The sequence below is a fragment of the Pteropus medius genome, unplaced genomic scaffold (genome assembly GCF_902729225.1).
Source record: "Pteropus medius unplaced genomic scaffold, Ma_sr-lr_union100, whole genome shotgun sequence".
Classification (NCBI taxonomy): Eukaryota; Metazoa; Chordata; class Mammalia; order Chiroptera; family Pteropodidae; genus Pteropus; species Pteropus medius.
The window spans coordinates 1,710,904-1,736,928 of record NW_024354503.1 but is presented as its reverse complement, the minus strand read 5'-3'; the positions used below and the strand labels follow the sequence as shown (position 1 = coordinate 1,736,928).

The 26,025-nt window shown below is 54.5% G+C and overlaps 1 protein-coding gene across 7 annotated transcripts in view; it reads left to right on the top strand.

Moving 5' to 3' along the window:
* HSPG2 (heparan sulfate proteoglycan 2) overlaps positions 1-26,025 on the top strand; it is a 97,547-nt gene that overhangs the window by 45,846 nt on the left and 25,676 nt on the right. For 3 of the 7 annotated variants that reach the window (XM_039854632.1, XM_039854630.1, XM_039854625.1), the window contains exons 14-50: positions 1,412-1,575; positions 2,057-2,236; positions 2,338-2,534; positions 2,628-2,775; positions 3,473-3,600; positions 3,929-4,015; positions 4,108-4,166; positions 4,330-4,397; positions 5,275-5,436; positions 5,553-5,729; positions 5,903-6,082; positions 6,203-6,321; positions 6,966-7,077; positions 7,256-7,369; positions 7,450-7,577; positions 7,925-8,011; positions 8,555-8,604; positions 8,924-9,018; positions 9,292-9,432; positions 9,779-9,970; positions 15,400-15,492; positions 15,815-15,895; positions 16,117-16,347; positions 18,000-18,113; positions 19,124-19,251; positions 19,391-19,477; positions 20,506-20,564; positions 20,756-20,923; positions 21,081-21,191; positions 23,124-23,224; positions 23,321-23,501; positions 24,269-24,394; positions 24,543-24,695; positions 24,773-24,915; positions 25,227-25,362; positions 25,446-25,600; positions 25,847-26,006. In XM_039854632.1, coding sequence (XP_039710566.1) covers positions 1,412-1,575; positions 2,057-2,236; positions 2,338-2,534; positions 2,628-2,775; positions 3,473-3,600; positions 3,929-4,015; positions 4,108-4,166; positions 4,330-4,397; positions 5,275-5,436; positions 5,553-5,729; positions 5,903-6,082; positions 6,203-6,321; positions 6,966-7,077; positions 7,256-7,369; positions 7,450-7,577; positions 7,925-8,011; positions 8,555-8,604; positions 8,924-9,018; positions 9,292-9,432; positions 9,779-9,970; positions 15,400-15,492; positions 15,815-15,895; positions 16,117-16,347; positions 18,000-18,113; positions 19,124-19,251; positions 19,391-19,477; positions 20,506-20,564; positions 20,756-20,923; positions 21,081-21,191; positions 23,124-23,224; positions 23,321-23,501; positions 24,269-24,394; positions 24,543-24,695; positions 24,773-24,915; positions 25,227-25,362; positions 25,446-25,600; positions 25,847-26,006 — 4,815 coding nt within the window. The remainder of the gene's footprint in view (positions 1-1,411; positions 1,576-2,056; positions 2,237-2,337; positions 2,535-2,627; positions 2,776-3,472; positions 3,601-3,928; positions 4,016-4,107; positions 4,167-4,329; positions 4,398-5,274; positions 5,437-5,552; positions 5,730-5,902; positions 6,083-6,202; positions 6,322-6,965; positions 7,078-7,255; positions 7,370-7,449; positions 7,578-7,924; positions 8,012-8,554; positions 8,605-8,923; positions 9,019-9,291; positions 9,433-9,778; positions 9,971-15,399; positions 15,493-15,814; positions 15,896-16,116; positions 16,348-17,999; positions 18,114-19,123; positions 19,252-19,390; positions 19,478-20,505; positions 20,565-20,755; positions 20,924-21,080; positions 21,192-23,123; positions 23,225-23,320; positions 23,502-24,268; positions 24,395-24,542; positions 24,696-24,772; positions 24,916-25,226; positions 25,363-25,445; positions 25,601-25,846; positions 26,007-26,025) is intronic. The other 4 variants (XM_039854629.1, XM_039854628.1, XM_039854627.1 and 1 more) reach the window with 4 other exon arrangements.

The following is a 26,025-nucleotide window of genomic DNA, read 5'->3' as shown; positions in this document are numbered from 1 at the left end:
ATGGCCATAGCCACCATTTCTCAAGCACCGAGTTGGCACTGTGGCTTGATTTGCACAGTCATTGGGTAGCCAGTAGTCCTGGCAAGGTTGGGGCTGTTTTTACTGTTTTCAGAGGAGGCTCCCGGAGCTCTGAAAGATTATGGGGTTTCCCTCGAGACATACAGCTATTTAGAGGCAGAACTGGAACCCAAGCCTGTCTGTTTGGAATCAGGGGGGACAGGGATTCCAAGGCAATTAGGTGGCCTGTTTGTGGATAGAGGGGGCCGGAAAACATCCCTGGACGAGAGGGACGAAGGCAGGTGTGGGGCAGTATAGCCTGGTCTTGGGGGCTGTGTGTGGTCATTCTGCAGATGAGGGGCTGGACTCCTCCCTGGTTGCAGGAGCACATTTAGGATCAAGGAGAAAAGCTGTTGGCAGACACATGTAGATGCAGAGGAAGGAAAACTTTCTAAGAGTCAAAACTGTCCAGACTTGAGTGGGACTGCCTTTGGAAGTAATGAGCTCCCCATTCCTTAGAGCTGTCTAGTGTGGTACTCACCAGCCACATGTGGCTATTTAAATTTAAATAAATTAATTCAGTTCCTCAGCACTCAAGGCACATTTCATGTGTTTAGTAGCCACAGTAGTTGGAAAGTACAGATACAGGGCATTTTTATCATCACAGATAGTTGGTGCTGCTCTGAGATCTGGGAGGGTGCTGTAGAGAGAATTCCTCTGTGTGTGTGTGTGTGTGTGTGTGTGTGTGTGTGTGTATGCAGTGTGTGTGTAGGAGAGGGTTGGACCAGATGACCTGTTAGAGTAACAGCAACAATGACAGCTAACCATCCAACAGCAACAACACCTAACTGATTTTTTGAGCACTTCCTTTGTGCCACGCTCTATTTTAAGCATTTTATATGAGGTTGCTCGTTTTATCTTTCTAATAACCCTCCAGGGCAAGCTACTATTACCTCATTTTATAAATAGGGAAACTGAGGCCTTTGCCCATACTCACATCTGGAGGGAAGTAGAACCAAGACTTAGGTGCCTGTTCTTCCGCCCTCTGTAGCTCTCTACTGCCCCCCCAGGGATGTTTTAACCCTGACAGTCCATGGATCTGACAAGCAAAAGACCCTGAGAAGTCCTGCTGTAAAGAATCCCTTTGACCTTTCTTTGACTCTGTGGTTCCCAAGTGGTTCTTAACCATCATTCCACAGCATTTACCTTCCCTGGAGCATACTTTGAGAAATGTTCCTCCAGACCTTCAGGAGGAGGAAAAATCTTTTTTTTTTTACTTTGGAGGAAAGATTAAAATTCTCTCTAAACCACATTTCTTCCAGAACTCCCCACCTTTCTGGATTTCCACCCCTCAAGGTGGGTGTCTCAGGCATATGTGTGCTGCAGCCCTCACCCCTCCCTCTCGCCACCGCAGGTGTGAACGTGACGATGCCTGCACAGCCCGGCATGCCACCCCTCTCCTCCACCCAGCTGCAGATCGACACCGCTCTGCAAGAGTTCCAGCTGGTCGACCTGTCCCGACGCTTCCTAGTCCACGATTCTTTCTGGGCTCTGCCTGAGCAGTTCCTGGGCAACAAGGTGAGGGCCGGGATAAGAATAGGGCCAAGCCCCTCCCCACATGCCCAGAACCTGCCTGGGTTCCGCTCCCTCTGAAGTTCATGGGCAGCAGGGCAGACTCAGCTGTGGGGAAGAACGCGGTCGTGCCCAGCACAGCCCCCGTGGGCAGCAGCTCGTTCATCCTGCCTGTCTCCTCCCACCCTCCGGGTCAGAATGCTGACTCAGCCTTCACAAAGCCCTCCCATACCACCCCACTCCTGGGCTGGGTTCAGAGCCCATCCTCTGGCCTACCTGGGCACCTTTTACACAGCATTATCATGTCCCCACCACAATGGACTGAGCACCCCAAAGGCAGAGCCCAGGTCCCATCTGTCTCTGCTCCCCTGTGCCTAGCTCTGTGCCAGGCACACAGTGAGCACCATGTCTTCAGAGTGAAGGAGGAAGGGGATAACTGGACACATGCCCATGGCTGTCCTGCCCTGATCTGCCCTGTCTTGGCCAGGTGGACTCCTACGGTGGCTTCCTGCGCTACAAGGTGCGCTATGAGCTGGCACGGGGCACACTGGAGCCAGTGCAGCGGCCAGACGTGGTCCTCATGGGTGCCGGGTATCGCCTACTCTCCCGGGGCCACACGCCCACCCAACCCAGTGCTCTGAACCAGCGCCAGGTCCAGTTCTCCGAGGTGGGTAGTACCTGAGCCCTCAGGGGTGGGGGTCCCGGGAACACAGGCTGGGCAGGTTCTGATGCGTGACGCCCTCCCCCACCACCTTTGTTTGCACCCAGGAGCACTGGGTCCATGAGTCTGGCCGGCCAGTGCAGCGGGCAGAGATGATGCAGGTGCTTCAAAGTCTTGAGGCCGTGCTCATCCAGACAGTGTACAACGCCAAGATGGCCAGCGTGGGGCTGAGCGACATCGCCATGGATACCACCGTCACCTACACCACTAGCCATGGCCGTGCCCACAGTGTAGAAGAGTGCAGGTGCCTGACCCAGCAGGAACCCCGACAAGGATAAGGGAGAAACAGTAGGGTCTCACAGTTTCTGTAGCCACTGTCTCAATCCTGTCCCCACAGATGCCCCATTGGCTATTCTGGCTTGTCCTGCGAGAGCTGTGATGCTCACTTCACCCGGGTACCTGGTGGGCCCTACCTGGGCACCTGCTCTGGCTGCAACTGCAATGGCCACGCCAGCTATTGTGACCCTGTGTACGGCCACTGCCTGGTGAGTAGTGCCAGCTGGCACTTGGACACTGGCTAGGGGCAGGGGGCAAAGGCAAGGAGGGAGGCCCAAGCTGAGGCTTCCTTGTGTCTACAAGCTTAGCCCAGCCTCCAGAATGACTGCCATGGCTGCCAGACAAGCTATCATGACCTCTGGATGTATTAAGAGAAATATAATGTCTAGATAAGGGAGGTGAAAGTCCTACTCTCTTCCTGGTCAGACCAATCCTGGAGAATCCTATGTAAAGCATGGCCCTTAGCAGGGCGGCCCTAAGGGGAAGGAGCCTATAAATCATACGTTATTTCTTACAGATAGTGGAGAGAGGTGGGATTGTGGGCTGATAGAAAGCCGGGGAACACTGTTATCTCCAAATCTCTGAAGAGCCATCAGGGGTAGAAGGAACAGACTCCAGAGGGCAGGCCTGGCCTGTGGGCACAGATTGGAAGAGGAAGGCAAGTTTAGGTCAGTGTGGAATCTTCTATGGGACAGGCTGCATGTGAGGCGATGAGGTACTCATGAGGATGCAGCTGCATGCCCTCTGGCCCACAAAGCTGTGGAGTAATTCCAGCACAGTGGCAGAGGCAGAGCCAGACAGCCGCAGAGGCCCACCCTCAAGGAGCCCATTGGTCCAGTAGGGCCCCACACTGGGGGCAGAGGACTGCTCTAGAGACCCTGAGCCACTCTCTTTCCTTCTTTCCAGAACTGCCAGCACAACACCGAGGGACCACAGTGCAACAAATGCAAGGCCGGCTTCTTTGGGGATGCCACAAAGGCCACGGCTACTGCCTGCCGGCCTTGCCCTTGCCCATACATCGATGCCTCCCGCAGGTAGGACCCACCTCAGGGGGAGCGGGCGGTGCCGCAGGCTAGGGGCATACTCTGGGCAGGGAGGTAGGAGACCTGGGTCAAATCCTAACTAACCTGGCCACTAAATTGTTCTATGCCCCTTGACTTCTCCGGTTCTTTTCCATATAATGGGCCCATCTGCCTTCCTAGTGTTGCTATGAAGCTGCAGATCATGAACAGATGGACGGAGAGGTGATATCATGCTTCAAGCCTGCTTGTGTCCATGTGATAGCTCAGAGTGGGATTGTAAGACCTTGCCTGGCCCATCATTGCAGCCCTGCCCCATGTCCTATCCACTCGATCCCCACAGATTCTCAGATACCTGCTTCCTGGACACAGATGGCCAAGCCACGTGTGACGCATGTGCCCCAGGGTACACAGGCCGCCGCTGTGAGAGGTAATGGAGGTTGGTGGAGGCTGAGGGAAGCAGGTCATACTCGGAGAGGGGGCGGTATGAAAATGCCACTGACAACCTGTTCTCTCCCCCAGTTGTGCCCCTGGATATGAGGGCAACCCCATCCAGCCAGGCGGGAAGTGCAGGCCCACCAGTGAGTATCGCAGCCACCGTCCCTTGGCATCTCCCTGGGCTGCCCACCAGGCCCCAGACCTGAAGCCCATGATCTTTGGGGAGCGCCGCATTCTGCCCCTGTCTGCCTAGACAATGCTTATCCCGTTCCCACCTACCTGCCAACACCTGCTTTGTGCTTCCAGACCAGGAGATTATACGCTGCGATGAGCGAGGCAGCTTGGGGACCACTGGGGAGGCCTGCCGCTGTAAGGTACACATGCCTCTCCTACCCCATCCCGGGGGCCTTGGGTCCTGGCACACGGCTGGGAGAGGGAGGAAGGAGCCTCCAGCCTTTCCGCAGCTCCCTTGGCCAGCGGGTAGTAGCCTAGTTGGAGGCTAATGGGCCTGGCTGGCTAGTTTTCCCCCTCATGAGAGATGGCCTAGCATCAGCATCAGGAAGGAACACTTGTTGGGAGTCGGGTGACCCAGGTTCAAATCTCAGATCCTTTGCTAGTTGTTCTTTTTGCAGCCATTGTTATCTGTACTGCACGTTTGCTTTTACCATACTTTAATTCTCACACGGACACGGCGACATAAGAATTAGCCTTGCCAATTTACAGGTGAGGAAATAGAGGCTCAGCGGAGGGAGATCATTCGCATTAAGAATGTCAGTGGAAAAGAACTGGACAGATTTTGGAGTCAAGCACCCCTGACCTTAAATCCAGAGTGGATTAGCAAGCCGAGTGACCTTGCGTAAATCATTTCCCATTCCTAAGCCTGTTTCCTCATGTGAAGCAGAGAAATATCACATACCTCTCCAAGTACTTAGAGAAGAGTTAAATGGGATGATGGTTGAGCAGAAACTAGCACAGTGCATGAAACACTTCATAAACAGTCGCAGTAATTATTTTAAATCTAAATCTATATTTCAAATCTAAATTTATTTTTGAGCTCCCTAGCAACCAAAGAGAAAAAGGAAAAATGATTGGTTGCATAAGCCCCCGTTAACTGAGTTATTCTTCACATGGTGGCAAACCCTTCATACAAGTGCTCTTTCTGTGGCTCCCCCTGGCCTTGGGTCCCCATCTAGAATGTGGGCAGATTAGGATGGAAGCTCCAGGCAGCCCCTCCCGTGGGCCATCCTGCAGCTCCCAGCTCTGTGCCTGCAGAACAACGTGGTGGGGCGCCTATGCAACGAATGTGTCCCTGGCTCTTTCCACCTGAGTACCGGCAACCCCGACGGCTGCCTCAAGTGCTTCTGCATGGGCGTCAGTCGCCAGTGCACCAGCTCCTCTTGGAGCCGTGACCAGGTACCTATGCGAGGTGGGTGGTCGGGCAATCAGGCAGGATCTCCAAGCCCTGGGCTGGGTGCATCAAGTGCCAGTCCCAGGCCACAGCCCCATCCCGGCCTCTTCTCCCATCCCAGGTGCATGGGGCCTCCGAAGAGCCCTCTCAGTTCAGCCTGACCAATGCCGCAGGCACCCACATCACCACCCTGGGCATCTCATCCCCCACGCCCGGAGAACTGGCCTTCTCCTCGTTCCAGCACCTCTTGTCTGGACCTTACTTCTGGAGCCTCCCTTCGCGCTTCCAGGGGGACAAGGTGGGTAGGGACTGGGAAGAGAAAGGGAATTCTAAGCAGCAGGGACATTCTAGGCGAAGGCTCAGAAGCAGGGGTGTCGTGGTGCCTTTGGGGAAGAGGTGGAAGAGGTGGCTGCGGCAGTGGGAGGGCCCAATCGTGGGGGCCCCAGCTGAGCGCTTTCTACCGTGTCCCAGGTGACCTCCTATGGAGGAGAGCTACGCTTCACAGTGACCCAGCAGCCCCAGCCTGGCTCCCTGCCCCTGCACAGGCAGCCATTGGTAGTACTGCAAGGCAATGGCATTGTCTTGGAGCATCACCCTTCCCAGGAGCCTAGCCCTGGCCAACCCACCACCTTCACTGTGCCCTTCCGGGAGGTGAGCAGCATTGTCTCTGGAGCCTTTGGGGGAGGGGGCGGGCCCCCTGTTCCTCCCACTCAGAGGTGTCATTATCCCAGGATGTCAGGAGTTGTAGCACATGTGTCCTTTCCTTGGCAGCAAGCATGGCAGCGGCCTGATGGGCAGCCAGCCACACGGGAGCACCTGCTGATGGCACTGGCGGGCATCGACACACTCCTGATCCAGGCATCCTACAGCCAGCAGCCAGCCGAGAGCAGGTGTCTGGGGCCAGGGCAGTAGAACAAAAGAGAGTTTGGGCAGGTGGCTCCTGTCTAAGCAGTGCAATGTGGTACAGCCAGACTGCCAGCTCTACCTCTTACAGGCTGTGTGGCTGTTCTGTGCCTCATTTTTCCCATCTGTAAAATGGAGACTGTAACAGTGCCTTCCTCACAGGGCTTGTCTCAGGTCGGGATCCCTAGAAGCAAAGCCTGAGAGAGAGATTGGGGTACACGCGATTGACAAGGGAAACCTGGGAGGGACAGAGATGGGGAGGGACACAGGAGGGGAAAGTGGCCAGGCAAGGAAGTGATTTCAGGGAAAACCTCAGCCTCATCCCTATGATGCTCTGCAGAGTCATCTTGCTTTGAGGCAAAGAGGCTTTTGTACCCTGGGTCAGTCTGTCATTGGTCACCCAGGAGAGCACAGAGTAGTGTGACCTTTCTGGGTGAGGAAGTCACATTCTCTGGAGGAAGTTGCAGGTTTAAGCCATTTGCCACAGCCCTCGCAGCAGCTGGGGGATGAGTGGACATCCAGTAGCATCACAACGGGGCAGTTGGGAGGGTGAATGAGATCATCGCCTATAGGACTCCAGGGATGCCTGGCACAGAGTGAGTGCTCATTCGTAGGGGCTTGTCACATCCAGGATCTCTGGCATCAGCATGGACGTGGCTGTACCGGAGAACACCGGCCAGGACCCTGCACTGGAAGTGGAGCAGTGTACCTGCCCACCTGGGTACCGTGGCCCATCCTGCCAGGTGAGCCCTGGGCCCCACACACCTGTCCAGCCAGCTTCCTCCATGGTGCTCTCCAGCTTCTCCTCCTTTAGGTCTCCCTACATCCCCAGGCCCATCTCAGCCATGCTACCCAATGGTCCCTGCCCAGAACCCAGCCCTGCCGAGGAAGCCCCTCCCACTGCCATCTTCCTGCCCCCAGGACTGTGACACAGGCTACACACGCATGCCCAGTGGCCTCTACCTGGGCACCTGTGAACGCTGCAGCTGCCATGGCCACACGGAGGTCTGCGAGCCCGAATCAGGTGCCTGCCAGGTGAGTCCCGCCCTCCTTTCCTACCTCAGGGGCCTGTGGCCTTCAAGAGCCCAGCCTCAACCCACGCTCTGCCCCTCCAGGGCTGCCAGCACCATACCGAGGGCCCTCAGTGCGAGCAGTGCCAGCCAGGATACTATGGGGACGCCCAGCGAGGGACACCTCAAGACTGCCAGCCATGCCCATGCTATGGAGCCCCTGCTGCTGGCCAGTGGGTCCAGTCCCTGCCTGTACCTGCCCTTTCCTGAAATGTCCCACTGCCCCCTCCCAGACCCCCTTCCTCCCAGGCCCTTCTGAGAGGCAGCGGTTAAGTCCTGGCCTTACCGCTTCTTTGGTGTGTCATTTTGTATAAGATACACTTCCCTTAACACTGGGCCTCAACTTCCTCATCTGAAATGGGGACAGTGGTGTACTCCACCTTGGCCTTAGCACAATGCCTGGCAATGGCTGGATTCAGAACACGTTCGTTCACATGCCCACTCTTCCTCTCCCTTCTCCCCTGGTCTTGAAGGAAGAGCTGCTGACCTTTTAACTGGAAAATTTCCCCCACATTCTCAGAGCCACCCACACTTGCTTTTTGGACACAGACGGCCAACCTACCTGTGATGCGTGCTCCCCAGGCCACAGCGGGCGTCACTGTGAGAGGTGAGTCGGGTGGTGAACAAAATGGGGAGTGCTCAGGTGTAGCTGCCCCTGGAGTCAGGCTGGGCCCAGCCCTTCTGACCAGAAGGGACCAGAAGCCTTCTACTCACCTCACACAGGCCCCCAGAAAACAAGCAGGCACTCTCCCTGAGAGCCTAAACCGTGAGCCTGACATTTGAGACCTCCTCGAAGGTCTGGGCCTGCAGTTCGCCTCCAAGGCCCAGCACCCCCTGCCCCAGCCAGACCAGTCTTCCCAGAAAACCCCTCATTCTTGCGACGGTCCTAAATTCAAGGCCTGATCATGCTCACTGTGATCACAGTGATCACAGTGAGCATGATCACTGTGGCCTAGGGCATGTCCCTGCTCTTCCTCTTCCAGCTGTTTCCCCATCTGGAATATGGGTGAGTTAGGCTAATAGATCCTTTCCAGTACTGTGAAGTCCCGAGTCCAATACAGGGCCTCCAGCACAGTGCCGGGCTCGCAGCAGGCTCTCTGCAGGATTCTGTGGTTCTGTCCTCCATTCAGGTGCTTTTTTTCCTCCACAGGTGTGCCCCAGGTTACTATGGCAACCCCAGCCAGGGCCAGCCATGCCGAAGTGAGTAGTGTTGGGGAGGCCTTCCGGGTCAGGCTCCCAGTCTCCCCCAGGGGTGGAGCTAGCAGACTTTTGTTCTCCTTTGACCTAGGACAAGTAACTTTACCTTTCTGAGCCTCAGCTTTTTTATCTGTAAAATGGGCTAGTAAAAGGTCCCCCTGCCCCGGAATGCTGCTGTGACTATGTAGAATGCCTACACATAGTAGGGGTTGAGAAATAAACAGTTCCTTTCGTAGCGGTGAGTTAGACGCCCAGGGGTGGTTGAAATGGGAGTGCTTGGTGGCGGGTTTGGGGTTCCAGCTGTGGCTTCCCTCCACTTCAGGAGACGGCCAAATGCCAGAGCCAATCGGCTGTGGCTGTGATCCCCAGGGCAGCGTCAGCAGCCACTGTGACTCTGCTGGCCAATGCCAGTGCAAGGTTAGTCCAAACCCCTGCCCTTGGGAAGGCCTTGAACCACAGCCACAGAGGTTGCCAGGCTTCCTTTCACTGTACCCTTGGAGCTATCCCTGTGCCCCTGCCACGCTTCCCCTGCCTCTCTCTGTCCCAGCTGACAGGAGTGGGGGCCTGGGCATGGGGGCAGCCGGGGTTCCCATAGCTGCCAGTGACTGGAAAAGCTGGCCTCACAGGTAGCTGGAGGTGCGAGAGACCCAGCCAAGATCCTGACACCTACCTTTTCGTTCATCCTCCCAGGCCCAGGTGGAAGGCCTCACCTGCAGCCACTGCCGGCCCCACCACTTCCACCTGAGTGCCAGCAACCCCGACGGCTGCCTGCCCTGCTTCTGTATGGGCGTCACACAGCAGTGTGCGAGCTCCTCCTACACCCGCCACCTGGTAAGAGCCTATACATGCCCCAGCACTGGAGCAAGTCGGAAGCCTGGCCCAATGGTGTCCCCATTGCCTAAGGGGACACCTTTCTCTGTGCCCTCATTATTGCCTGTGGAAACACAGATCCCAACCCTCACCTATAACCTGTTGCCCCCCGTGACTCCATTATTGCTTATGTCAGCACTCAATCCAACCACCCCTCTCCTTCCCCCAAATGTCTTCCTCACTCCTCCATTATTTCTGTCCCAGCCCTGATCTCAGCAACCCCATTACCCACCCTAATGCCTTCCCTCCCCCACCAAGGTGCTGGCCCCAGGGCCCAGGCTGACACCCATCCTCCTTCTGCTGCCAGATCTCTACTCGCTTTGCCCCCGGGGACTTCCAAGGCTTTGCCCTGGTGAACCCACAGCGGAACAGCCGCCTGACAGGAGGCTTCACCGTGGAACTCGTGCCCGAGGGTGCCCAGCTCTCTTTTGGCAACTTTGCCCACCTTGGCCACGAGTCTTTCTACTGGCAGCTGCCGGAGACATACCAGGGAGACAAGGTATGATGTGCAGCAGGGGCTGGCAGGCCCTCCCTGATTATCAGCTCTGTGCCAGGTGCCTGCCAAGCCCTGGGGCTAATGGGGACTCAGAGTCATGTTGACTTTAGAGCAGTCTGGCCCAGCAGCCACGTTGCGGTTAAGTGCACAGCCTTTGGGGTCAGGTAGGCCTCGATCTAAACCCAGCACTGCCGCTTACCAGCTGACTGCCTTTTGATAAACCTCAGCTCCAGGGTGGCTGAGAGGATTGGAGATGGTGCCTGGCACATAGTAAGTGCTAACCCACTGATGATTATTAGCTTTCATGCAGCCCTCAAAACACAAGGACGGATGAGACAGTTTCAATTTCATTCATTTGGTCACACAAAATTCAACTGTGCTATTGGCTCTGTGCTTGGCGTTGAGCGTAATAATTCTCTTTATGGGTCACATTTACCGAGCTCGTACTCTCTGCTTGGCACTGTTCCGAGCACTTTGACATGTGACAAGTCACAGCTGTATGAGCTACGTACTGCTACTGCCCTATCTCATCAGTGAGGAAACTAAGGCGAGAGAGGTTAACTGGTCTGAGCTCCCACAGCTAGAAGGTGCTGATGCTGGGATCTAAACCCAGGTCAGAGGCTGCCCTTCAATACTACACTAGGCAGAGATGAACGTGTCTTTGCTGTTCCCAGTCCTGGTCCAATGGGGAGGTGATGGAGATGCTGGTGTTGTGGGGTGCAGGGTCAGGTTCCTTGAGTACTCAAGGCCACCTTGTGGCCCCCTGGGAAAGTGGCTCTTGGTCCAGGAGTACCCTGCTGGCTGAGGCCAGTGGTCAAGCAGATGTGTCCCTACCTCACGCCCAGGGTCCCAGGGAGGTCAGGGACACTTAAAAGGGGGAGACCCAAGGCTGCCTTGTCCCTGTTTCTTAGACAGACTCGAATATCGCAGCCTGCTTTCAGGGCTGGCTGCCTTCTAGTCCTTTCCCACTTCTCGGTTCCTCCTCTCCTGGCCTCCCCACCTGCCTCCCTGCTGCCCTGCCCTGCGGTTCCAGACCCCTCTCTCTGACTCCCAACCCCGGCATTTCCCTGCACCCCACAGGGGGAGGCATACTTTGCGCGGATGCGCAGGGCTCACCAGGTAGGCCCCTGATCTGAGTGGTGTGAAGCTGATGTGACATGGGCATGGTGTGTTCTTGGATGCCCTCGGTCCTGCTTGGGGAGATGCCCAGTGCCCAAGGCAGTGTGGGTCTGCATGAACCCAGGTGGTGCTCGATGGCCCCACGACCAGGGCACTGCTGTACCCAAGCCCCGCGAAGCCAGGAGTTAGAGCCAAGAGGGGTGTGTGCCTCATCCGCTGTGTGGTCTGGTCCTGGTGCCAACCATCTGTGGCCAGAGTGGTAGCTGAGGTGGCAGGGGAACTAACTCAATGCTAAACCACATGACCATACCTGGCCCCTAGGTTACCCTAGCACTGCCTCCCACGCAGCCTCCATCAACCCTCTCTGTGCGTATGCCCCGCCAGCAGCCTGGAATTAACCCCTGTGTGTCAGCCTGGAGAAAGGAGCATGCGTCTTTCTCCCAAATCAACATGGACCTGTCTGGCCACCATATCCACGGGGAGAGGACACTCCCCAGGGCTCCAGCTCCAGGGGCCTGGAAGGTCTGAGCTGGCTTATGCCCTCCACCCATCAGAACCGCACATCCCTCTCAGAGGAGCAGTTGCGGGTAGCTGTGACAGCTGGGAGGATCCCGGGGCTCCCAGAGGCCAGGGGCCGAGCACAGCAGCTATCACAGGTAACTCGGAGCCTGGCTGGCACAGGCCATGTCAGGGGCCCCAGGAAAGAGACCAGATAGCATAGTCCAAGCAGGAACCTTGAACCGAGGACCTGGCTTTCTTGGGCCATTTTCCCCCATGCGAGGCCAGGCCCCAGCCTGATGCCCAGTCCACTCCTGTGTTGCCCTTGGGAAATATTTCAGAGCCCTAAACGGCTGAGGTTGACACGTGGGCATGCGTGGAGCGTGAAGCCCAAGGAGTGGCCTCCCCGACGACAGACACTCTTAGGACTACCTTCAGTCCCTCTAGTGTGAGCTGGACAGAGCCGTCTGCCCCTCTCCTGCCAGGGGCACACTGGTGTAGGCTTCTCCCCGTAGTCAGCTGGGCCCATCCAAGGATAGCCCCACCAGGCTCATGAGGAGCAAGAGGATGATGGGTACAGGGGTCAGAGCATCAGGCATCAGCACTTGTGAACAGATAGCACAGGATCAGGCGACCGGCTGGGCCTGGTGCAGCCTGGGGGAAGGCAAAGCCTCATGGCACCCTTTCCGTCCCTCTCTGCTCCTTTTCTCCGTCCTCCCTCTCCCGGCCCCCCAGGTGGATGAGGCCCAGAGGCGGATGGATGCCGAGATCTGGCAACTCCTCTCCAGCTTTGCTGCTCGCCCCCATCCCCCTCCCCGGAGGCTTCCGCCCCATCCCCAGCCTGCAGCTGCTCTGCGGGCAGCCCCACCTTTCTCCCCTTCCTCTTCTTCCTCCTCAGTTCCTCTGTCTTCCTCAGCAGGCTCTCAGGTATGTGCCAAGGCACCCACCAAGGGACCCCTACCCACCACGTTTTCTAGACATGAGTTGTTTCTGAACCAACTTTACAGATTCTGCCATTTCTGCATACTACCTGGACTGTTATTTACTTCATATTTCCCTTTAAATGAATCATATGCCAACTCAGTTTTACTGCTTATACATTTTTTAAGATTTTTGTTAAAATGCAGCTAACATACAATATTATATTAGTTTCAGGTATACACCATAGTTATTCAACATTTCTATACCTGAAGAAGTGATTACCATAAGTCCAGGCCCATCTGACACCTTACAACACTATCACAATATTGACTATGGTCCCTATGCTGTACGTTACACCACTGTGACTTATTTGTTTTATACCTGAAAATTTGAACCTCTTATTCTCTTTCGCCTTTCCCCCCCTTTTTAAAAATTTTCAATCACAGTCGAGGTTCAATATTATTTTATATTAGTTTCAGGTGGGCTCAGTACTTACACAGTTTTAAGTACACGTTAAAATGACCACTAAATTTTAAAATGTTTTCTGGTGTGGCGCATCACTCACCTTGGGGTCCACAAGAGGCACGCACCAGACGTGAGGTGACACCCAAACCACGCCCAGCGAAAGCAGTTTGGGGTGTCCAGGTCCAGACAGGGGGAGCAAGTTGTCCAAGAGCAAGGCCAGAACCTGGACTGTGAGGGTGGGGAGCTTCTACCCCTCTGCCTTTGTGGGTCCCCCCGCCACCTGCTCCCTCAGCTCTCACTGCCTGTCCTTCTGTCCTAGTTCTCTCTGTCCTACGAAGGCTTCTCTCTGCTTCCCGAAAGCCTCTATTACTGGCAGCTGCCCCAAGCCTTCCTGGGGGACAAGGTAACAAGGAGTTGGTGGGTAATAGGGGTGTCACCGGATCCTAAAACATCAGAGGGCCTTTCGTCAAAGCTCTTAATGATAAAATGGGTAGATCGAGGCCCAGAGAGGAAAAGGGATTTGGCCTGGGGTGTCATGTTCAGGTCAATGTAGGGCTGAGGTTGGATCAGCTCAGCCCTTACTGTTCTGTGGCTGTAGGGCTCCGGCAAAGGGGCCGTCTTAATTGGGAGGTAGACACCCCTTCTTTGGGCTCCCTTTATCCTGTATTCGGATCGCTAGCTCTCGGCACTTCATTCGTTCATTTGAGAAGCATTAATGAAGTACTTACTGTGTGCTGTATTGTATATGGGCAAGAGAAAAAAGGCACTGGCCTCCAGAGCTCACTGTTAGTCTGAACGTCATGCTCGTCATCATCAGCATCGTCATCGTCATCGATTATTATTATTATTATTATTAGCATTAGCGTTAGCATTAGCATTAGTGTTAGTATTGACATCACTTCCATCTTGTTCCAAAAACAATTTAGAGTCCTCTTAATACACACACCGTGCAATAAAATAGCATGCAAATGAGAGTCTGGTCCAGAGGGAAATGAGGGCAGGGAAGCTTGGCCAAAGCCAAGGATGGAGCCGAGTGTGATAAGGATTTGGCAGTACTGAGGCTGTGAGCTCGCAGGCACTGTGCTGAGTGCAGTGGCCTGTGATACTTAATCATGCTACTCTTCCGGGTAAGTATTATTTTTACTCCCTTTTCCATATGAGGTAAGTAGGGCTCAGGCAGGGTAAATGACTTGTCCAAGGCTGTCCAGTAGAGCTGAACTTGAACCCTAGTCTCAGACTGCAGGGTCTGAGCCCTTTATGATAAAACGGGTAGATCGAGGCCCAGATCAAGGCCCTTTGCATTCAAATCAAACAGGACACCACTTGTTTCATGGTTATCCGGTTATGGCCCTGAACTCCTTACCTTACCCTGAGCTTATGGAAGATATGCTCAGGGCCCATGTAGCCCAGGGCCTGGCATGTGATCAATAGGCATTTAATACACGTTTACAACTGAATGAACACACAGATGAACAAATGGTCTAGGCTCGGCATACCATGGTATTGATTTGAACATCTGCTCTGGTGGCAGAGGAGAGAAAGGAAAGTCCTGTGGGACAGAGCTGAGGCCTTGGCTGACCACATGAAAGCCCTCTGGGGCAAACATAAGGGCTCTTCCATTGTGCACAATAAAAAACCCAAGTCCAGCAAGTCTGGAACAAAGAATCTCTTGGCTCGTGTAACTACGAAGTCCAAGGATATCTGGTGTCAGGCATGGCTGGATCCAGGGGTTCATTAGGACTTTATCTCAGTTGGCATCCTTCTCTGGCTTCTAATCTGACTAGTAAAGAGAGTTTCTCTGTTCCAGTAAAAAGAGCAGACGTGCCAGGTTCACGTGTCCACCCCTGACGGAGCGGCGCGGGGGCGGGGGTGGTGGAATGCACAGATTGGCCAAGCCTGGCTCACGTCTCCACTCACGACATAGGTTCATTTAAAAGAAACCAGGGAAATGGATTCCGAGCAAACAGTAGGGAAATGGATTCTGAACAAACAAAACCCACCTGCCCAGGAGGCAAGAACTCCCAGGGGCCACCCTCAGCTCTACTCCCATTGCTGAGAACTTTTGAACCTTCTGCAACCTCCTTGTGGTGGTCACTGTCATTCCTGTCTGCTTTGTGGGAAATTCCTTCCAGTGAAAAGGACTAGGAGCTTGTTTGCTGGGATTGTCAGGCAGTGGAAAATGGGTAACCCCATAAAACAGAAAAGAGGCTGCTCAGGGTCAGCTCTGAGGCTCTGAAAGAACTGAGAGAGATCCCGTCTCCTAGGCAACCACAAGCTACGCACACCAGCTTCTGGTTGGGTGGGCAAGGGAGGTGGGGACAACACAGGCGCAAAATATCTCAAGAGGCTCCATTCCCTCACTTGTGTGGTCATATGCCCCCCAGAGGAGGGCAGAGTCAGGTCATGACTGCAGAACTGCCTCTTTGCAGGTGGCGGCTTATGGCGGGAAGCTGCGCTACACCCTGTCCTACTCAGCAGGGCCACAGAGCAGCCCACTCTCTGACCCCGACATCCAGATCACGGTGAGCACGTGGATTCCATGCCAGGCGAGCAGTAGGGGAAGCCAGAGTGCATCCTCAGTGTTTCTGTTCTTTCAATTCAGCACTTGGCGGGCCTGGCATGGGCTGGGGGGTTAGGTTCGTGCCCCCACCTCAGCATCTGGTTGGACACTACCCAGGCAGAGGCCCAGATGCCGGGAGAAGGGGACAGTGGGCATGTACCAGATTTCTGGGGCACACGAGCCTGGGAGACTAGAGAGATGTGAGGCTGGTGTTACGGAGAGGCTGGAACAGATGGAGGACCCCACTGTCAATTCCCCTCTCAATCCTGCCGGCGTCTCCCCAGGGGAACAACATCATGCTGGTGGCCTCCCAGCCACCGCTGCAGGGCCCCGAGAGGAAGAGCTATGAGATTGTTCTCCGAGAGGTAAGGGGCACTTGGCCATGCTGTGTCTCACCCTCTCCCACCCTCCCCCCTTGCTTTGGAGCCTGGCTCTGCTGCCAGCTTCCCTGCTTCTCACACCCCTATCCTTGTCTCGAAGTCCTCTGCCAGTGCCTGGAAAGTAGGCACTGAGGGGCACGGAAATGAGATGCAGCACACAAAGTCCAACACCCCTCACCCACACTTGCTGCCATTTCCCGACCCAGGAATTCTGGCGCCGGCCTGACGGGCAGCCAGCCACACGTGAACACCTCCTGATGGCACTGGCTGACCTAGACGAGCTCCTGGTCCGGGCCACGTTCTCCTCGATGCCAGTGGCTGCCAGCATCAGTGCAGTCAGCCTGGAGGTCGCCCAGTCTGGGCCCTCAGATGGACCCCGGGCCCTCGAGGTGGAAGAATGCCGCTGCCCCCCAGGCTACGTCGGCTTGTCCTGCCAGGTGAGTGTGGCCAGTCCAGATGCCTCTGCTCTGGCACAGCTGGATCAGCAAGCTGATCAACTGGCATTTCATTGGCCTGTGACCACTGTCGTGACTTTAATGTACTCTGCAATATCTCATTTATTCTTCCCACCAGCCCCAGGAGGTGTATAATTATCTCCTTTTAACAGGTTTTTTAAAAAAATAGAGATACGGAAGGGTGAGTGACTTACCAAGGGCACACAGCTACCCTCTCTGGAGGTTAAGACCCAGCTCGTGCTGTCAGGATATCCACCAGAGACGGGAAGATCATGCAGAGAAAGAAACAGTACTGTAGCCTAAAGCAGAGCACAGAAGTGCCTTAGAGGGGAACAGCGTGGAGCGGGGTAGGACTCGAGGCAGGAAGGCAGAATAAGCAGAAGCTCAGAGGAGAAATATTTGGGAATGTAGTCCACAGTGTAGAAGGGTCACCCCTGGAAAGCTGGGGTGGTGTGGGAAGCACTTCCTTAGGCCTGGAACAAGGCGATCTGAGCTGGGCCCCAGGAAAATTCCTCTGCCAATTATGAATGAGATGGATGGATGAGACTGGGGGTGGGGACAGGGAATCCTACTGGGAGGGAAGGGCAGAGCGGGTGGAACAGAGGGCTGTCAGTTGGAGAGAATCCAGGAGCACCTGCAGGGCTTGGCTGGAGACTGAACTCCAGGAGGGCAGAGCCTGAGCTGAGCTGACTGTTGACCACCAAATCCCCAGGCACGCAGCAGGTGACCAATTAGCAATAGATGAGTGAATGTGGAGCTGGGGAAGGGGAGAGGATGGGGCTGCAAGGCCAGGTGGGTGACACGGAGGTCCGGCGTGGGAACAGCCAGCACCACCCCCCGCCCCGACATGGGAACCCCAATGTGGGAAGTCTCTGCAGTTTTATATCTTTGCACCTGTGCTGTGGCCCCGAGTATCCAAATACACGAATTTCACATCCCGTGAAATTATAAAATTGAACACATTTTGAAGGAGAACCCCTGGGGCGAACAGAATCTTTGGTGCACATTTTCTGTAGTGAAGCGAAACAGATTTATAAACATGCCTTTGAAATGGTTGGGGAGGGTTGGAGGGCCTGGCGAGGTTTCAAAGAACGGGTAGCAAATAGAAATTCATTGTTTTCAGAACCTATGATTACTCACTTAGAATGGGTGAAAACATCCTCGGTTGTATGTGTGCGGCCTCTTTCACTTAATTTAGTGAATGTAAAAATAGTTGTAAAGAGAGCTTCAAGGGCTCATTCCAAATCTAGGTCTCCTGAACCCCCTTTTTCCATCTAGGGGTTACGTTTCTCAATAAAGACCCTACCAGAAGAATTTTCAGTAACAAAGTCCTGGGGATGGAGATGGGTTCTCCATTCAGGATGAACTATTATTTTAGTGAATTCAGATGGCTGGAGATGCCAGGATGGGGTCAGACAATATACCCAGCTTTGGAGTATTGAGAAAGTGAAGACGAAGTCAAGGAGGAAGGCTGCTAATCGAGGACTCGGGAGTGGAGGGCCGGGCCTGGGTTTTCCCCTCCGAGAGTCAACGGGAGTCTAGATGGTGGATGGAGTTGGAGGGAGAGTGCTTCTGAGTCTGCTGGCTCCAGTGGTTCTGGAGATGGAGACCAACTCTCCTCTCTCCCCACCCAGGACTGCGCCCCAGGCTACACACGCACTGGGAGTGGGCTCTACCTTGGCCACTGTGAGATGTGTGAATGCAATGGCCACTCGGACCTGTGCCACCCAGAGACTGGGTCCTGCTCGGTAAGACACAAGCAGGGCCAGGGTGGGGGGTCAGTTTGGCTGGGCCTCAGTTGGGTACCAGGGCTGGCTATGGGACAAGGCGGGGTGGGCTCGGTAAGGTAGGCCTGCCTAGGTCCAGGTGCAAGGTCATAGGGCACGGCCTGTGAGACAAAGCACCTAGACCCACAGGTCTGCTCAGCGAGGGACTGCAGGCATAGTGGGGCAGCCAGAACTATGGAACAACATTCTTCTTTATAAAGAAAACTTTGATTCCTGCAATTTCTTATTACCAAAGTGACACGTGTTCTCTGTAGAAGAGTCAGAGACCACCCAAAGTAAAAATTCCCTGTAACTCTGCCACCAGCAGGCAGCTCTTTTGCCCGTTTTTCAGGCTGATATGTACACACATCAATATACTTTTTGCTTTGCAAATAAACATGGGATCATTATGTTTCGTGATCAACTTTTCTCACTTACAAGTTCATGAACATCTTTGCGTATCATTAAATACATTTTTATGCCTGAACTTTCCAGAGTGGGGTATGTATAGCCCTCCAGCATGTGTAGGTGGTTGACAGAACAAGGAATATTCCATGTTAATAAGAGAAACATGGATTTCTTTGGCGAAGGATATAAAACCCACACATTTTTGTAATAAAGCATCTTTTTTCAAAGCTCTTCCCCTACATACCTAGGTGTATATATTTTTACTTTACTATGATATCACAGGTGTTTAAGTAGAAACATCCAAGGAATGTAATCAACATCATCTTTTTTGGTAGATACTGGGCTCGATGTTCTATTTCATTTATCCAGTTCCCTTTTCATGCATGTTTAGGTTTATTTCCAGCATTTTGCTTTTATAAACACCAGTGAGACAAACATCTTGTAATAAAATCTTTGTGTGCTCCCACGATTATTTCTTTAAGATAAGCTCATAGACATGAATTTCAAGATCAAGGGATTGCAGATTGTACGGCTTTTGGTGGAGTCTGCCAAATGATGGGTGGCTGACATTTTGTTCCTTGCAGCAATGCCAGCACAATGCTGCTGGGGAGTTCTGTGAGCTGTGTGCACCCGGCTACTATGGAGATGCCACGGCTGGAACACCTGAGGACTGCCAGCCCTGTGCCTGCCCACTGGCCAACCCGGAGAACATGTGGGTGCCCTTGTTCAAGGCCCAAGGAGGCATTCTCCCTGGGGAGCAGAGGGCACTACTCTGGCCTCGGGGGCAGAATGAAGGGAGCAGGGTGGGGCATGAGCGTCCCATGGCATGACCTTTGCCTCTTTTATTCCAGGTTCTCCCGTACCTGTGAGAGCTTGGGAGCTGGTGGGTACCGCTGCACAGCCTGTGAACCTGGCTACACTGGCCAGTACTGTGAGCAGTAAGTTTGCAAACAGAAGGGGTGAAGGGAGGGGGCATATAGTAAACTCCTAAGCGAGAGCCCAGGATGGTGTTGCTCAGAAAGGTCTCCACCAGGATCATGCCCCTCCCCTCTCTAAAACCCTTCCAAGATTCCTCACTGTCCTTAGGACAAGCCCAGGCTCCTCAGATAGCTTTATCAATCTTCAGTCTCATCCCACTTCTGACACCCAACTCTATTCTAGCTGGGCTTAACTTCTCGACTGCTAGATATGCAGGTCTTCTCTTGTGCTGTTTCCTTCACATGGAACGTTCGTCACCCTCAGACCTCCCTTCCTGGGGACTCCTGTTTAGCCTTCAAAGCTCTGCTTCCTTCATTCATTCGGCACATTTTTATTGAGCATCTGCTGTGTGCCATGCAGTGTGCCAAGGTATTGGAGATAAAGTGGTGAACAAAACAGTTTCAGTCCCAACTCTTATGGAGTCTACCGCCTGTAATGAGAGACAAGACAGCAAAAAAGTGACTATACAAATACATAATTGCAAACAGTGAGACGTTCTCTGAAGAGTACAGCCTGATCCGAGGGAATATGACAGCCCAGAAGCCCCATCCCCTGGGAAACCTTTTCATTCTCAGGGCTGGATTAGTGTCCCCACTGTGTGCACTCACAGCCTCCATACTGTCCCTCTCTCTCATTTTACATAGTTTTCATGTTGATTTCCCAACGAGTGAGTTCTGTAAGAGCAGAGGCTTCATTTTCACTCTTATATTTCCATAACCTAGCGTCATAGTTGCTTAATAAATGTTTGTTGAGTGAATATTTTCCTGGAGAATGAGGGCTTTACCACCTCCGTTACCCAACCTGCTGACTCCCCTTTCTCAGCTCACTGAGGACCTGAGGGGCCTCTTTGATTTCTGAAATCCTTCCAGAACTCTGAGCCTCCTCACCCCGCACTGGGCAGTCAGCTGGGCTTCTGGCTCCCCAAGTCCACTATGAGGCACTGAGTGCCCTGGGGGCTGACAGAGCTGGTCGTTGTTCCTCTCTATAGGTGCGCCCCAGGTTATGTGGGGAACCCCAATGTGCGGGGAGGCCGGTGCCTGCCACAGGGTAAGTGAGACCATGGCCTTGGGTTGGGGCGATAGGCAAGTCAGGGAGCCTAGGGAGTTTGAGAGATACTAGGTCTGAGGGGACAAGGCCAGGGGGAGGGCATGCCAGTCTTTGGGAAGGCAGAGATATCGGAGACAGTGCCACATGCTGGGGACCTTCTGCCTGAATGGCTTCTTCTGTTCCTCCCCCAGCAGACCGGGCCTCGCTGGTGGTCCAGGTGCAACCAGCTCAGAGCATAGTACCCCAAGGTGGCCCCCACTCCCTGCGGTGCCAGGTCAGCGGAAGCCCACCACACTACTTCTACTGGTCTCGTGAGGATGGGCGGCCCTTGCCTAGTAGCACTCAGCAGCGCCATCAAGGTAACGTGGCCCCAGGCCCCTCAGCCCCTTGAGTCACTCCAGCAGGAGGAGAGGCACAGGCCTTTCCCTGCCTTGCTGGGGTCCTGTCTTGACACCCAAGGTTGGGTGGGAGGAGGGGTGCATCCGCACTGACAAGCTGCCATGCTTTCCCCACCAGGCTCTGAGCTCCACTTCCCCAGCGTCCAGCCCTCGGATGCTGGAGTCTATATTTGTACCTGTCGTAATCTCCATCATGCCAATACCAGCCGGGCAGAGCTGCTGGTCACTGGTGAGTTCCTACTTCCCCCATTCCCAAGACTACCTTCCTGGGCTGGGCTGCAGACCGCAGACCCAGGCAGCTGGTTCATTCATCTACCACGGGGGATGGTAGTTGCTCGGATGAGGGTGCTGGCCATGGAGATGAAGAGAGATAATGGAGTCAAGACTAGCTTTAGAGCAGAATTGTGAGACTTGATTGTGGTCACTGAAGGAGAGAAAAATCTAGGGTTATGCCCAAGCGTCTGGTTCCTAGCATCTGGGCCGATGGGGTGCCATTTACTAAGATGGGAGAGGTTCAGTAGGAGAGCGTCTTCATTTCCACTCCTGCGAAAGCTGAGTCTGGATTTGTGTGTAAGTAGTTCATTTGGAAGGGGAAGTGAGAAGGGAAGAGAAGGCATCCAGTAAAGTTATCGAGCAAGTTACCACCGTGAGCAGTTGTCATTTAATGCAGCAGAGAGAACTCTGGGAAATTCCAGGGTAATACATGCACCATAGAGTCATCCCTCCTCAGGGTCAAGGGAGCTGGGGTGTGTGTACACCACCTCCTGCCAGTCATTGACTGGGGCCTATTCTAGGAGCATCAATTTTCCTGTATTCTGTTCCACCTCGTGGGCAGGCACAGTGGTTTCAGGTGACCTGAGAAAGCCCTTGTGCCACAAAGTACAGCAACTGGCAGAAGTCAGGCAGGGTGGCAGCGAAGTGACAGGGTGAGGGACTGAGCAGGGCACTGTCAGCACCTGCTACAAACAGGTCAGAGGGAATCACTAGTTTGAACTCGTTAAAGTTTGAGATGTTTGAGGAAACATCTAAGTAGGTACATCAGGCAGGCATTGGACATGTGGGACTGGAACTTAGGAAGGAGGCCCTGGCCAGAGATGAATTTGGGAGCTATTGCCTTAGGGATGAAGTTTAAAGCCACGGAGTAGGATGAAATTACCCAGGGAGAGTGTAGGTCCAGAGCCCCAAGGGAACATGTCGAGTTGAAGAGTCTTTTGTACAGAAAAAGAGATTGAGCAGTTGGGGTGAGTAAGCTAGGAGGAGACTGAGAGAGGTGTGTGTTGGAAGCCAAGAGGAGAGAAGGCTCGTAAGAAGGAGAGACTGGCCTCACCAGATGCCCCAGAGAAGTGAGACATGGCAGAGAAACAATCCTTGGAGGTTGGGCTTTGACAAGGGCAGTTTCCAGTGGAGAGTAGGGGTAGAAGTCAATTTGGAGTGAGGCAAAGAATGGATGGGAAGGCAGCAAGTGTAGACAACTCTTTCAAGAGGTTTGGCTCTGAGGGGAGGCTAAGAAATGGGGCAGTAGTAGCTGGAGGGAGTATGGAGTCAAGGGGGCCTTTTCAGGGATGAGAAATTCTACAACATATTTGTCTGTGGAGAGGGATGATCCCATGGAGAGGAAGAGGAGAGACTGATATAGCAAGAGAGGGCACAACGGAGGGCGGAAGTCCTTGGCGGTGGGGGGTCTCCAGCACTCAGAAGGTGGGTGGGGGTTGGAGGGAGAGTTTCATTCTTCAGGGACCAAAAAGGAGGGAGGTGGGTAGATTTGGGAAGATGGGAAAATTCCTGACTAGTAGTTTCAATTTTCTTAACAGTATGAATTAAAGCAATTAGCTATGAAAGCGGAAGACGGGGAGGAGGTGTGAAATGGTTTTAGGGAGGATAGAAACTCGAACCAGACAGAAACCCAGTTGGAGTGAAGTGCAAAATGTTAAGAGCTCATTTGTGGTCTGTGGTCATGAATCAAAGCCAAGTGGGCTCATGGTGCGATGTTCTCTGATCACAGCCCGCTGGCTGCTCAGTGCCAGCAGACTAAAAGGCGGGTAATGGAGTTCGGATGGATGAGGGAGGGAGATGCTAGGGAGTGGAATAGAATCTAAACTAGACTTGAAAGGAAGTGGCACCTGGATAGGATGACTCACTGGGGGGCCTCCCGTCCCTGCAGAGGCTCCAAGCAAGCCCATCACGGTGACGGTCGAGGAGCAGCGGAGCCAGAGCGTACGTCCTGGAGCTGACGTCACTTTCATCTGCACAGCCAAGAGCAAGGTGGGCAGGGCGGGGAGTGGCCATCGGGAAGGCTGTCTTCTGGGGTCTCCAAGCACCGGCCCTAACCCCCACCCCATACCCCTGCCCTGCCTGCAGTCTCCGGCTTATACCCTGGTGTGGACCCGCCTGCACAATGGGAAACTACCAGCCCGAGCCATGGATTTCAATGGCATCCTGACCATTCGCAATGTCCAGCCAAGTGATGCAGGCACCTACGTGTGCACTGGCTCCAACATGTTCGCCATGGACCAGGGCACAGCCACGCTGCATGTGCAAGGTACACTGTTCATGTCCATGCCTGACCCACCCGCTCCCGGCCTTTCCCCATCCCTCCCAAGACTAGCAGACTTCTTCATTCAATGACACTTTCTGAGCATCCACAGTCTGCCAGGTTCTGGCCTAGATTCTAAAGAAACAGTGGCGAATAGGAGCTCCATGCTTATTCTAGAGGTGACAATAAGCATGGAAATAAACAAATGACATAATTCCACACAGTGATGCATGCTGGGAAAGGAATAAACCATGATGGGAAAGTGAGAAATGAGATGGGAGAAGGGTGAGCTACTCTACATGGAGTGGTCAGGGAGGGCCTCTCTGGGGAGGTGACATCTGAGCTGAGACCTGAAGGAAGGAAACGTTCTCTGCCACTTAAAGAGCTGGCAGAGAATGTTCTTGGCAGAGGAAGCATCATATGCAAAGGCCCTTAAGCAGGAGTATGTTGCCGTGTTTGAGGAATGGAAAGGCCAGTGTGGCTGGAGCTATGGCAGGGAAGTGGGTGAGGAACTTGAAGATGTAGGCAGAGGTGAGTGCAGCAGTTGGAGAGGGATCACAGCAGGGAGTTCAAGTTTTATCCTAAAAGTGATAGGGAGCCACAAACAGGAAGTAACAAGATCCTATTGACATTGCAAAAGCTCCCTCTGGCTCCTCTGTGGACAAACAGCCATTAGGGGCTTGAGTGGAAGCACAGAGAGCAGCATGGAGGCTCTTGCCATGGGTCAGACGACGTGTTCTCCTGACCATATGTTCTTTCTCCTCCCCCATCAGCCTCGGGCACCCCATCTGCCCCCATTGTCTCTATCCATCCACCACAGCTCACAGTGCAGCCTGGGCAGATGGCCGAGTTCCGCTGCAGTGCCACGGGGAACCCCATGCCCACCCTAGAGTGGACAGGTGAGGCTGTGGCAGGAATGACATCCAGAACGTGGCTCTGCGGATTGTGGGAGGCCAAGGGCAGGATGCTAGTCTGTGGGGCCTGCAACTTCAGGGGGGCCCAGTAATGCCAGTCCCAGTGGGTGCTGACCGTACTTTTCCATGTCAGGGGGCCCTGGTGGCCAGCTCCCTCAGAAGGCACAAATCCATAGGAATATCCTGCGCCTGCCAGCCATTGAGCCCTCGGATCAAGGCCAGTACCTGTGCCAAGCCCACAACGGCGTAGGGCAGCATGTGGCCAGGGCTGTGCTCCACGTGCACGGTGAGAGGACATGGCCGAGGGGGTGGCTGGGAGCATATGGGCAGCACAGAGAAGTTCTCACAGGGCTCTATCTGCAGGGGGCAATGGGCCTAGGGTCCAGGTGAGCCCAGAGAGAACCCAGGTGCATGAAGGCCGCACTGTCAGGCTGTACTGCAGGGCCGCAGGTGTGCCCAGTGCCACCATCACCTGGAGGAAGGAAGGGGGCAGCCTTCCCCAACAGGTAAGGAAGTCCATCCAGGCCAGGCCCACAGGCTCAGCAAAGTCCCAGCGTTTGCCACCTGCCCCTCCCACCTGCACTTCTGGTTCCCTTCATTTCCAAGATGGTAACCTGCTCAGACATCCTCCTGGCAGATAGTAGCTGTCAGCCTCGTGGTTTGCTATCTGGCTCCACCCCCCTTGGTGTCCAGCTCAGCCCTAACGTTGGTTGGCTTTGTGCTTGCCTCTACCTTTTATGCCCCTTCCGCCCACCCGTGCCATGCCAGCCTGCCTCAGCCCCTCCGGCGACAGCTCACCCTTCTCACTGTGTGGCAGGCCCGGTCTGAGCACACAGACATCGCCACACTGCTCATCCCGGCCATCACAGCTGCTGACGCCGGCTTCTACCTCTGTGTGGCCACCAGCCCTGCGGGCACTGCGGAGGCCCGGATCCAGGTGATCGTCCTTCCAGGTGCGAGTCCTCTGGGGGATAAAAGAGTGGGGAGGGCAAGCCATGACTCCCTTGAGGCCTACTTACTCCCCTTCTGTCCCCAGCTTCAGGTGCCAGCTCCCTGCCGGTCAGGATTGAGTCCTCATCACCTTCTGTGACTGAAGGGCAGACATTAGATCTCAACTGTGTGGTGGCAGGGCTGGGCCAAGCCCAGGTCACATGGTACAAGCGAGGGGGCAGTCTGCCTTCCCACGCCCAGGTACAAGGGTCCCTGAGCCTGTGGCAGGGGATCTGGGGGTGGTCTTGTACGTGGGGAGGCTTCACGCAGGCCTTGCCCTCTCCACGAGCAGGGGCCAGCCCTTATTTCCCTCCCTCTCCAGCTTCTGGCACAGGACAGCTCGCCGGAGCCAGTGAGAGCTTGATGAATGGCTCATTGAGGCTCAAAGGGAATGGTGACCATGGCCCCCTCCCCATCCTTACATACCTCTGTTCCCACCTGGCCCAGATTCACGGCTCCCGGCTACGGCTCTCCCAGGTTTCCTCAGCCGATTCTGGAGAATACGTGTGCCGAGTGAAGAACGGGTCAGGCTCCAAGGAGGCCTCCATCACCATCTCTGTCCTCCATGGCACCCATTCAGGCCCCGGCTACACCCCAGATGAGCCAGGTGGGGCTGGGCAGGGCCC